The sequence below is a fragment of the Scyliorhinus canicula genome, chromosome 2 (genome assembly GCF_902713615.1).
Source record: "Scyliorhinus canicula chromosome 2, sScyCan1.1, whole genome shotgun sequence".
NCBI lineage: Eukaryota > Metazoa > Chordata > Chondrichthyes > Carcharhiniformes > Scyliorhinidae > Scyliorhinus > Scyliorhinus canicula.
The window spans coordinates 219094792-219107252 of NC_052147.1; the positions used below are offsets into that span (position 1 = coordinate 219094792).

At 46.4% G+C, this 12461-nt stretch overlaps 1 protein-coding gene across 2 annotated transcripts in view; it reads left to right on the forward strand.

Moving 5' to 3' along the window:
* LOC119961953 (polypeptide N-acetylgalactosaminyltransferase 5) overlaps positions 1-9023 on the forward strand; it is a 69560-nt gene extending 60537 nt beyond the window's left edge. Inside the window, exons 9-10 of one of the 2 annotated variants that reach the window (XM_038789575.1) lie at positions 7226-7384; positions 8320-9023. In XM_038789575.1, the coding sequence (XP_038645503.1) occupies positions 7226-7384; positions 8320-8364 (204 nt within the window). In that variant the 3' untranslated portion in view covers positions 8365-9023. Of the gene's footprint in view, positions 1-7225; positions 7385-8319 lie in introns of those variants that run through there. The other variant, XR_005459770.1, reaches the window with a different exon arrangement.
* Positions 9024-12461: the final 3438 nt, after the last annotated feature.

Sequence of the window (12461 nt, forward strand, 5' to 3'; positions counted from 1 at the left end):
ACGACCCCTTTATCCCCACTCTCTGCTTTCAGCCAATCAGCCAATCGTCTATCCATGCCAGGATCTTACCCTTAACACCATGGGCTCTTAACTTATTTAACAATCTCCTATGTGGCACCTTGTCAAAGGCCTTCTGGAAATCTAAATAATCACGTCCACTGATTCTCTTTTGTCTAACTTCCTTGTTACTTCCTCAAAGAACAGATTTGTCAGACATTACCTCCCTTTGATAAAGACATGCTGACTCAGTCCTATTTTATCATGCAATTCCAAGTACTTTGCGATCTCATCTTTAATAATGGGCTCTAAAATCTTACAATAACCAAAGTAAGGCTAACCGGCCTATAATTTTTAGCAGTAAACACCCCCCTCTTACTGAGCGATATGGCCACCTCACTAGCTCTCATCTCACAGCATGAATGGTATGTCTGTCCTCACCCCTCCCCAGCTTGGCAATTTTGGCCCTTGGCCAGATTAATCTGTGGGCCCTGTCTATTTCTGGCGGCTTGGGGAAGCTGTCTCTTCCCAGCATCTGGGCCACATATTCCCTGGGGTTCCTCCCCTAAGTCCCCTCCGTTAGGCCCACTATCCACAGGTTTTGCTGCCTCGACCTATTCCCCTGGTCCTCGATTTTCCCTTTTAGGTCCTTGTGCTGTCACCAACCTCAACACCTCTGATTTCAGTGCAATGATCCGGTTGCTCTGGTCCATTGAGGCCAGCTCCAGCTCCTTTATGGTGTTCCCTTGGGCCTCCAGCTGTCCCTCCGCCTTGTCCAGGCCGCCAGCATGGCGATTAGTGCCTATGCCACTTTCACCTTGACCATTGCCCTGTGTCAGCCTTGATGGCCTCCTTGAGCTCTTGCAATTTGTTCGTGAGGAACTCTCTCTCCACCCGCCCACCAGCGAGGGGGAGCTCTGCACAGCCTGGCGTTCTCTCTTTGTTGCGTGTAGGTGGGTCTTCATCGTCTCATGTGTTCGCAATCACCTCTGTTCACTTCTCCAAGTTTCTATTGCCTTTTGCCACTTTTCGGACCGTGGCACTGCTACTGCTAGGCATAGCTCATTTTGCTGTAGTTGGAAGTGGGTGAGGGAGTGTTTTTTCCGCGGTGCCTAAAAACAAAATTCTCAGGAGAAGAGCCACCTTTAATACGTCCACTCAGCACATCCCCGTTACCGGAAGTCTACTTTCATCTTCAAGCAAAATACTGTGTCGGCTGAATATCTGAAATAAAAACTGGTCATACTCTATCTGACAGCATCTGTGGAGAGGAAAACAGTTAACTTTTCAGGTTGTAACCTTTCTGATGAATGATCATGACCTAAAACATTGGACGCAGTTCAGCAATCATGTTACACTTGGCGCGGATCTGGGCATTCCAGGTGAAAGTGGGAGAGGGCAAAATCAAAATTCACACCCGCCGTGAATCTATTCTGCGATCCACCTGATCTTCCCCCAATGGCACGGCTGTTCTCGATCACGCCCAAAAATGGCAAGAATATCATTAACCCTCATTTGCATTGATTACAATCTCATTGATGAGATTGAAGTCGAATGCAGCGGCCTCCTGGAAATTCCCTGACAGGAAGTCATCTGGCCGTTGTTTAGAACTCCTTTTCAAAAACATGAAACAGGCGCAATAGCTACTGTAGGAAAGTGAGGAAGTGGGTAGCCATTTCCATTTTACTTGGGGGGGGGGGGGGGGGGGGTGTAGATTATTATATTATGTCACTTTCCAGCTGCAATTGGCCCACGAAGATGCCTGGACTGCAGGATTTGCAGCCATTGCCGAGATGCCCCAGACTCGGGAGACAATCGCTGGCACGCATGTCGCCCTGCAATCACCGGGGCATCAAGGAGTGTCCCATATAAACAGGAAGGGGTTCCACTTCCTGAATGTTAAGAGCATGTGCAATCGCTGCCTTAGGATCATGCATGCCTGCCCACTATAATAATAATAATATTTATTGTCACAAGTAAACTTACATTAACACTGCAATGAAGTTACTATGAAAATCCCCTAGTCACCACGTTCCGGCACCTGTTCGGGTACACACAGAGAATTCAGAATGTCCAAATTACCTAACAGTACGTCTTTCGGACCTTGGGGCGGGAAAACGGAGCAACCAGAGGAAACCCACGCAGACACTGGGAGAACATGCAGACTCTGGACAGACAGTGACCCAAGCCGGGAATCGAACATGAAACCCTGGTGCAGTGAAGCAACAGTTCTGCCCACTGTACTACCATGCGCTACCATGGGATTGTGCATGACAGCTACATCCTGGGGCAGTCGAATATCCCCTGTGTCTTCGAGGAGCACCCCAGGATGATAGGCTGGCTCATGCAGGACAAGGGATACCCGTTGAGGTCACGGTTAATGACACTGGTGCGGAGGCCTGTGACCAAGGCGGAGACCCGTTATAATGAGGCCCACGTTGCCACCCGTGCTGTCGTTGAGCCTGCTGGAAATGCGGTATTGATGCTTTTACCGCTCTGACAGTGCCTCGAGTACATCCTGCAAAGGATCTCACGCTTTGTGGTGATCAGCTATGCCCTCCACAATCGGACACAGCAGTGGGGCGACTTGCTGAAAGGAGGAGGAGGACTAGACAGAGGGACATGTGGTCTCGTCTGCGGAGGAGGCAGTCCAGCAGGGGCTGGATGGATTAGGTTGGATTTGTTTATTGTCACGTGTACCGAGGTACAGTGAAAATATTTTTCTGCGTGCAGCTCAAACCGTCATTTAGTACATGAAAAGAAAATACGTAATAGGGCAACAAAAGGTACACAATGTCAATACATAGACAGAGGCATTGGGTGAAGATAATAAAGAAAGGTTAGTGATAGTGCTAATGTTCAAATTCAGTTTTAAGAGATTAGTTCGGCCATAGGAGATGTAAGAAGAGGATCTGTGTGAGAGAATTTGCAGCGAGTTGCCACGTTTGGTGAGGGCAAGGGTCCTTCATGCGAGGAGGACCAGGGAGAGGGTGGGGAGGGAGGGGGAAGGACAGAGACGTCACATATTTGAGGTATGGCATGTTTTAAAAGTGAACATTTTACTGTGACAGATTTCCATTCCCCTTAGCTACACATAGTGATCTCACCAGTGCCCGCTCAGTGCTCCTCACTGTTCCTGGTCTTCAGTTGTCTCGTGCTATGTCTAGATGTCTCCATGCAAATCAGAGGTGGGGCACCCTGCTACCTTTCATGCCCTGGTGCCATTGATGCCGTTGGGGAATGCCCTCTTGTGCCACCCTGAATCTCAAGGTTGAGTCCTATAGTAGCTCTGGGAGAAACTTGACCAGAGGCTCGGCATCCACCTGGAACCCAGCTGTGTACTGGGTCCAGCAGACTCCGACTACTGTCACCCTTGGATGCTCCTGGCTCCACCTGTTGTGCATCAGCCACTGTTTGATGCTCACCAGATTGTGCTCAGAAGCCTGTCCACTAATGTCTCCTACCTAGGCGTGTGTCTCGCCGGTGGTCTCCTCTGAGCTCTCCTCCTGGGTGGCAGGGGGGAGAAGATCTCCACATGGCTTGGCCTCATCAGATGGAGATCATGTGAGACAAGTGTCGTACACACCCCTTTCTGCAACAATAGTGCCACGGTGGAGATGGTTGATAGCTTCAAATTCCTAGATGTACACATCACCAACAATCTGTCCTTGTCCAACCACGTCAATGCTATGACCAAGAAAGCATGACAGCGCTTGTACTTCCTCAGGAAACTAAGGAAATTCAGCATATCCACTTTGACTCTTATCAACTTTTACAGATGCATCATAGAAAGTATCCTATCTGGCTGCATCACGGTTTGTTATGGCAACTGCTCAGCCCAAAACCATAAGAAACTAGAGAGTCGTGAAAACGGTGCAGTCCATCATGCGAACCCGTCTCCCATCCATTGACTCTGTCTACACCTCCCACTGCCTTGAGAAAGCAGGCAGCATAATCAAAGACCCCTCCCACCCACGTTATTCTCTCTTCCAACCTTATCCATCAGGCAGAAGATACAAAAGTCTGAGAACATGCACGGACAGATCCAAAAACAGCATCTTCCTCGTTGTTACCAGACACCTGAATGGCCCTCTTATGGACTAAACCGATATCTCTATGTATATTCTCTACTATTGTAGCAATATACTCTGTATGCTTCACCCAGTGTTTATGTCCATGTATTTGCATTATGCATTTATCGTATATCCTATGTTTTTCATGTATGGAATGATCTGCGTGGACTGTGCGCAGAACAATACTTTTCACTGTCCCTCGGTACACGTGAACAATAAATCTAAATCTAACAATGGATATGTGGCCAGTGAGAGGGAGGACATGAACTACTGTCTGACATGAACTACTCACTTGAGACAGGTCACCTGTGTGACGGGGCAGTGGATCTTCACCGCTCTGGTGCAGACCAACCTCGCTGTCGGTGACTACTCTCTCGTCGTCAACCCCACGATTTCCAGGGCCCATTCCTCATAGTGGGTGAGGACTCAGATCTCTGGGACTCTTTCCCTTCAATATGAGAGGGCATTGTGAGCCATACGTGAGAGGTTAGCATTTGTGGGCATTGCACCTAGAAATGAAGGGGTTGTGCTGGTGGATGCCAGGGGGTTCTGAGGAACAAGGACAAAGCATGCAAGGTGTCAGGCAGTGAATTCGGGAGGGGGGGGGAGTTTTGGGAATTTGTCGCATGATTGGCAGGAGAGAGGTGGTATCTTACCGTTGCAGCTCTTTGGAAGTTGTTTGTCGTCTTCCTACAGTGGACGGCAGTCGTCTGTATCATGCTGCCCGCACTGACAGCCGCTGCCACTGCCTCACAGGCAGCATTGCTGACCCTGCTACTGGTCCTCCGACCTCCGCAGGGGAACAGGGTGGCCTGCCTCTCATCCAGTGTCGAGAAACTTTGAGGTTGCCATCCCCATAGCGAGGAGCAGGTCTGCACGCTGCCATGCTTCCGTGTTGACCTGGAATGAATGATGAGGGAGTGCTTAAAAGCAGCTTCCCTTTGTTGTAGCGAGCTGCTGAGCCGCAAGTCGGGTGAATCAGTCGGCGAGGCAGCCAGTAATGTTGAGAATCTCGTGGGGGCTCATTTTTGGGACCGAGTACCTTTTGAATATGGGCTGTCATCTCACCTACACAGCCGTCACAAAATACCCGCTCGCCCCCAAACGTGCCCAAAACTGGACATTGAAATGTTCCCGTTGAATCACGCCCATTGTCTCTTTCTCTCTGAGCAGATGCTGCCAGACCTGGTGGGTATTTCCAGCCTTTTCTTTTTTTGTTCTTCTACTTTCATGTTTTGAATTATTACAGTTTGCCAAAGGGGTATTTTCTAAGTTTCACTAACTATATATGTTTTGTGCAAAGTTTGTGATTGATGAGTTGGTTCAATAATCTCCACTAAACTACCAGAAAAGTAGAAGAATCTGTAACATTTACTCCATTATGTCCCAACTGGTCCAGGGGAGTAAAAGGCTATTAGCCTTAATTGTGCTCTTTACGGCTGCGTATACAGATTCTGTATTTGTACATAGGTAGCAGGAAACAAGAAGATATTATCCACCATGAAACATTGAGTTTATTAAGATTGAGCTGTTTCATTATTTAGTTGGTTTAAAAATTAGGGGTCGCACATTTAAGACACAGGTGAAGAGAATTTATTTCTCTGAGGTCCTGAGGCTTTGGAAGTTTCCTCAAAAGATGGTGGAAGCAGAATATTTTAATAAATTTTAAGGTAGAGGTAGATAGGTCATTGATAAGCAAAGGGGCTGAAGATTATCAATGGTCGTCAGTAAAGTGGAGTTGAGGTTGCAATCAGATCAGCCATGGTCTTATTGAATGGCGGAACAAGCCCAAGAGGCCTACTCCTGCGCCCAGTTTGTGTGGCGCTGCCACTAGTTAAAATAATCTCATTTATACAACAAACAATGTTTGGCCTCTTTAGTTTGAATTCAGTAACTTAAACTAGTTGAAGAGAATATAACACAGCAAACATAGCACTTGGAATCGGATCAATCATTTCACAAGTTCCAAAATGGATTTTGCAGTAGGCATACCGTCAGTGTTAGATTTACCTCTCATTTGCTCAAATTCAAAGACAAGAGCAAATGCTTTTCTCAACCAGATAAAGTGGGTTTGTTGGAGATTCTGCAGTAATGATTAGGAGGGAGTATGGGGAGATGCAGGACGCAAATCTCATCACATTTTCACTTTCACCACAGGTATTCCGCAGTGACAGAACTGAATATTATATAATTGCTGCTTTGTATTGATATTCCTCAAAGTAGTAATGTCCAATTTTCCTTTCCATTACAAACATCACTGAAAGTTTAGATCAGCCATAAGAACACAATATTTGAAATGGGAAATGGAAATTTGGCCAAATATGTGGGCGGCACGGTAGACCGGCAGTTAGCACTGTTGCTTCACAGTGCTAGGGACCCAAGTTCAATTCTTGGGTCACTGTCTGTGTGGAGTCTGCACCCCCCCCCCCCCCCCCCCCCCCCCCCCTGTTTCTGCGTGGGTTTCCTCTGGGTGCTCTGGTTCCCTCCCACAAGTCCCGAAAAGACGTGCTTGTTCGGTGAATTGGACATTCTGAATTCTCCCTCAGAGTACCCAAACAGATGCCGGAGTGTGGCGACAGGAGATTTTCACAGTAATTTAATTGCAGTTTTAATGTAAGCCTACTGTTGACACTTGACACTAATAAAGATTATTATGGCCAATTGCCCCATAATGGTTTCTGCAATACACTTTACAGGGGAACGGTTTGAATCATAGAATTCCTGCAGTTCAGGAGGCCATTCGGTTCATCAAGTCTGCACCGACCCTTTGAAAAGTACCCGACCTCAGCCCTATCCCTGTAACCCACCTCACCTTTGAACATTTAGCAGCAATTTAGCATGACCAATCCACCTAACCCGCACATTTTCGGGAGGAAATCGGAGCACCCGGACACAGTGAGAAAGTGCAAACTCCACACAGTCACCCGAGGTCAGAATCAAACCTTGGCGCCGGTAGCAATATTTCATTGCATCCAGCTTTTGTCTTCCAACCACAAAGGAGTACCCCTTGAATGGTTTTCAATGAGAAATAATTTGAAATTGAACCAATTTTTTCAATGTCTTGTCACTTCCAGGATAAATCATTCTTCATATTATTTGGGAAGGGTGGCTGAAGTACCTCTTATCGTAAAAATTTTAAATATTTTTTTTCATAGAACCAACATTTTAGTCATTCGTGGTTAAGACTAATTAAGCAGATGGACATGTGCATAGCTTTATTGGATGTGAAACAGGGGTTGGGGATGAAACCCTGTGATAAAAGAAACAATAATTTAAGATGGTTCCATCGGTCCTTTATAGATGAACCAACTTTGGTAAGTACCGACTGAAAGTGGGTTTTTCCATGTCTTCCATGTAAAATTGACTGTCTTCCCCCAACCCAACTTCCTCATCCCTGACCAAAATGAAATAATATATTCATGTTTATTGTGTGAACGCGCCATACTAGAAGAAGGATTCTCATTGGTTACATTAAAAATAATTTTATATTATGAAAATTATCATTAATTCACCAGCACCCCATTCAACTGTAACCAATCCCAGTATTTTTTTGTTTCGATTATTTTTGAAAATATTTTTTTATTAATGGGCAGATTCTACCCATCGTACTTGAAAGTCAGAAACACGTTCTGCTCCAAACTGCCAGTTCGAGGTCCAGGGTGGCAGACAGCAGAGCAATGTGCAGGAGTGACAAGGGGTACAGCCCCCAACATTAATTTTGCTCCTTCAGAACCTGTCTCCTTCAGTAATTTCTAAATTCATCACAGTTACAAAGTGCTTCTATGTTCTTTTGGATTTTGTCCTGACAATAATACTAATCAACTGTGGGCTATGGCAGCAGTTAAAGCTGTTACCTGCTGAATTACAGTGATGGTGAAATGAGATCATTTTTTTTGAGCTGCATCAGCATCTGCAGGTTTTCTAGTTTCGTATGACTAGATTGACCCACTTGTCCAGGAAAAAGTTGCCATCTTTTTCATGGATTTTAAAAGATCCGAGATAAAAGTCCAAAATGTATAGTATGGCCAACCCAACTCCTTTATTGCCCAGGTTGGAGCTTTCAAAGAGGTTTAAGGGTTGCTTCATATCAATTCCTTTGCTCCCATTTCGTTCAATGTTTTTTCCTCTATGCCATAGAAGTAATAACTTAAGAGGAGAAGGTTATGATTTTTAAAGGTGCAAACGTTGTTTGGTTAAAATATTCAAGTTATGAAAGACATGCTAACTATTATGTATTTTCATTTTGTAGAAAGATCATATTCTTTGGGAGATTTCTCAGTTTCCTTGTGTTTAGAAGGCAATCCATTGGGAAAAATCTTGATCATAAACACCTGTGATCCAGCCAACACTCACCAAAAATGGAAATTTACCAACTATTATGAAGTTTGATGGAGATAACAATGGTGAAACTAGTTTTGAGCGTCACAAGCATTTTTAAAGGGTTGCAATTGTTTGAAACAATGTTTGGTTGGATTGACACCCAGATCAGTGAACATTAAACAAAGAACATTGAGCCATAACATGCAAATAACTTTTAGGAATACATATTTCCAGGTGGGTACTTGAAAGAACTGAAACACAGAGTTGAACAATACTTGGATTCAGGCATGAACAAATATTTTTCTACACCTGCAGAAAAGTCAAACTTATTTTGTTCCATCTGCTAATGTGGTGTATTTTTCTATCCTTTTTAGAAAACTGTGGAAAATAATTTATTGTAACAAATGTAAATCTTCTGTGAATTAATGTAATTTGGACATTTTCCCTTTGAGTCTTTTTTAAATATTCTTTCATATCTGTAAAAATAAAGGAAGCTTTAACTGTTCAAATGCAAATGATAAGATTGGGGAGTTGAAGTAATTTTATTTTTAGGCTTTAAAGTTTCAGTTTTTGCTTCATTCATTAAAAGATTTCCAATGATTAAAAAAACTGAATAAAATATTTTTTATGTAATTTTCTGTGACAGATTTGTTTCTTAAAGTGTTTTGGGGCATTGTTTTACAGTGGGGTTTCACCAGAAAGCTTTGCTAATCAACTGTGATTCTGTAAACTTTGTACATCTTGGACACGATTTAACGGAAACATTTTAAAAAAAAAAAAAAAATTTACAGTACCCAATTCATTTTTTCCAATTAAGTGGCAATTTAGCGTGGCCAACCCACCGAGCCGACACAGCTTTGGGTTGTGGGGGCAAAACCCACGCAAACACGGGCAGAATGTGCAAACTCTACACGGACAGTGACCCAGAGCCAGGATCGAACCTGGGACCTTGGCGGCATGAGGCAACAGTGCTAACCCACTGCGCCACCATGCTGCCTACGGAAACATTTCTAAGGATGCAACCCAACGGCCAAGCTGTGCTGGAAAAGCAGCATGACACGGCACAGCCGTTGAAACCCTGGAGACTCAGCTCCCGGGATCTACCTGGTTCACAATGCCTTGCGAGATTCAATGCAATCTCGCGAGACGTTGCCATTGTGGTGTTCTTTGTGATTCTATTATCAGGATGGATGAGAAAATGAAATGAAAAATCGCTTATCGTCACAAGTAGGCTTCAAATGAAGTTACATTTCAGAGCCTGTTCGGGGAGGCTCATACAGGAGTTGAACCCGCGCTGCTGGCCTGCCTTGGTCTGCTTTAAAAGCCAGCTATTTAACCCTGTGCTAAACCAGCCCCCTTACAACAGGATGTTGTAGTGTTTACAAAGAAGCTAAGTTCATTAACAAAGCTAACTTTATTTACACTACTTATTAAAGCTCGACCACTTACTCCTATAGTAAACAATAACCTAGTAATCTATAATCTACTAACACTAGTCCCTACACCCTATCTATAACTCTATACCTTCTCACTGCTCCTCTCCAGTTTTCTCCAACCTTCTCTCAGAAGCCTGTGAGTCAGTGCTTTATGCAGTTGTGCATCTAGCTCCATCTAGTGATATATCTTATGATATGACATTAACCCTTTTAATTCTGAACATTTCACATAATATCACTGCGATGTGCATCCCATCCACAATGGATTTAGAAAGTCCGCATATTAGAGCGATGTATTGAGCCTCACTCTAATTTGCAGATTCCCGGAATATCTGAGACTTTGGGATTCAACCCCTTCGCCTCAGACACCTCAGGCTAGCGTCTTAAATACTGGTCCCCAAAAATGGGGACCAGACGGAGTCATGGGGGACTCCCAGGGCATTGGAGGCCCCTTGTTGCATGCTTGTTGGCAGGGTGGTGTCCTGGAACTGCTGATGCCACCTGGGTATTCTGGCAGTGCAGCCTGGCATGCTTGCAGTGCCAGCTGGCATAGGCTACATAGCCAGTTTTTATGCACACACGATTGGGTTTGCCCAGTATGGTGGGGGGGGGGGGGCGGGGGAGTGCGTTGTGTGGGTTAACCTGGGACCCTCCCACATTGCATTCGGGCTGGGGGAGTTCTGGCGAGCGGAGCTCCCCACTGTACAAAACAGACCTATGTGCGGCTTCGGTTACAAATTCCCCGTTCATGCCCCTATTCACCGTAAGCCGTGTTGAATAGCCATGTGTTCCTTGGCACTGCGAGTGCCGGGAAACACGTGGCTAAACACACTCGCTGGGGGACCTTGTGTCCTTTTGGGGGAATCGCATCTTAAAGTGTTATTTTGGGCAATATTGGCGGGGTGTTGCTCAACGGTTGCATTGCTGTGATTGCGGCCTGTATTTAAGAACACTTAGTGCTGAAAATAAGCCTCCACGAGCGTCTCGCCATTACTAGTTGTCTCGCCGTCTGATTCACCAGACTCGTGCTTCAGTGTCTCACCGCTAACAAGGGGGAGCTGCTTTTAAACGCTCCCTCAAATCTCACTCCCAGTCAACACGCAAGCATGACATTGGGGATATCAATGTGGCCAGGCTTCTTGATGCCATTAATATGAAATGGGACTTCCTGCTCCTTCAAAGGTATGCCACCTGGGAGGCAGTGACAGCGGCTGTCAGTTCGGGTAGCATGACGAGGAAAACACCGTACAATGTCGGTTGAAGACCAATGACCTCCACCAAGCTGCAAAAGTTACCACCTCTCACCTGAAATCAGTTCCACCTGCCACCCCTCAAATTCACAACCACTGCTGCCCCCACCACAAATCGCTGGCTGACAGCTCGGAGCCTCCAATATCTGATCTTCATGCTTGTTCTTCTGCACCCCCTGGCACCCACCAGTACAAACCCTTCATGGGTGGGGGGGGTCAGGGTGTGGTGGGGGAAGGCTGAGGAAGGGTCAGGATGTGGAGGGAAGGGTGGGGTTGGGCTGGGTTGACGTATGAGATAGGGTGGGGGAGGATCAGGGAGTGAGGGTGTAGAGTGGGGGAGGGTGGGGGTGGGTCAGGGAGTGGGCGTAGGGTGGGGGAGGGTCAGAAAGGCGGGGTGAGTCGGAATGGGGGTGAGGGTTGGGGAATGGGGTGGGGAGCATCAGGGAAGGGAAAGCATGGGGTGGGGGCTGAGTGTCAATGTCATGTAATGGGGGATGGGGAAGGTCAGGTATTAGGGGGTGGGGAAGCGGATCTGGAAATGCTGGCATGGGGTGAGGGAAGTGACAGGGAATGGGGGGGTGGGTCGGAGGGAGGAGTGTCAGGGAATGGGCATGGGGTGGGGCAGCATAGGGCATCATGAATAGTGTTCCTACAGGGAACAGATCAGTCCGAGGGGGGTATCATTGAGGAGTCTTCTAGCTGTGGGGAAGAAGCTGTTCCTATGTCTGGATGTGCGGGTCTTCAGACTTCTATACCTTCTGCCTGATGGAAGGGTCTGGAAGAAGGCAATGCCTGGGTGGGATGGGTCTCTGATAATGTCTGCCTTCCTGAGGCGGCGGGAGGTGTATACAAAATCAATGTGGGGGTGGCAAGCCTGTGTGAAGTGTTGGGCTGAGCTCATCACACTCTGCAGTTTCTTGCAATCTTAGACCGAGCAGTTGCCATACCAGGCTGTGATGCAGCCGGATAAGATGCTCTCTCTCGCACATCTGTAGAGGTTGGTGAGAGTCAATGCAGACATGCCAAATGTCTTCAGCTTCTGCAGGAAGTAGACTTGTTGTTGGGCTTTCTTGACTGTTGCATCAACATGAGTGGACCAGGACAGACTGTTAGTGATGGTGACCCCACAGGAACTTCAAGCTATCGACCATTTCCACATCACAGCCATTGATGCAGACGGGAGTGTGTCGTGCTATGCTTCCTGAAGTCGATGATCAGTTCCTTGGTTTTTCCGACATTTACGGAGAGGTTGTTTTTGGTACACCATGCAACCAAGTGATTTATCTCCGTCCTGTAGTCTGATTCATTGATGAGGGCCTCCCTGGTGGTCTGGGCAGGCTGGACCCTTGCCGTCGCCTGTCTTCCAAACTCCGATTCCCCCTGCG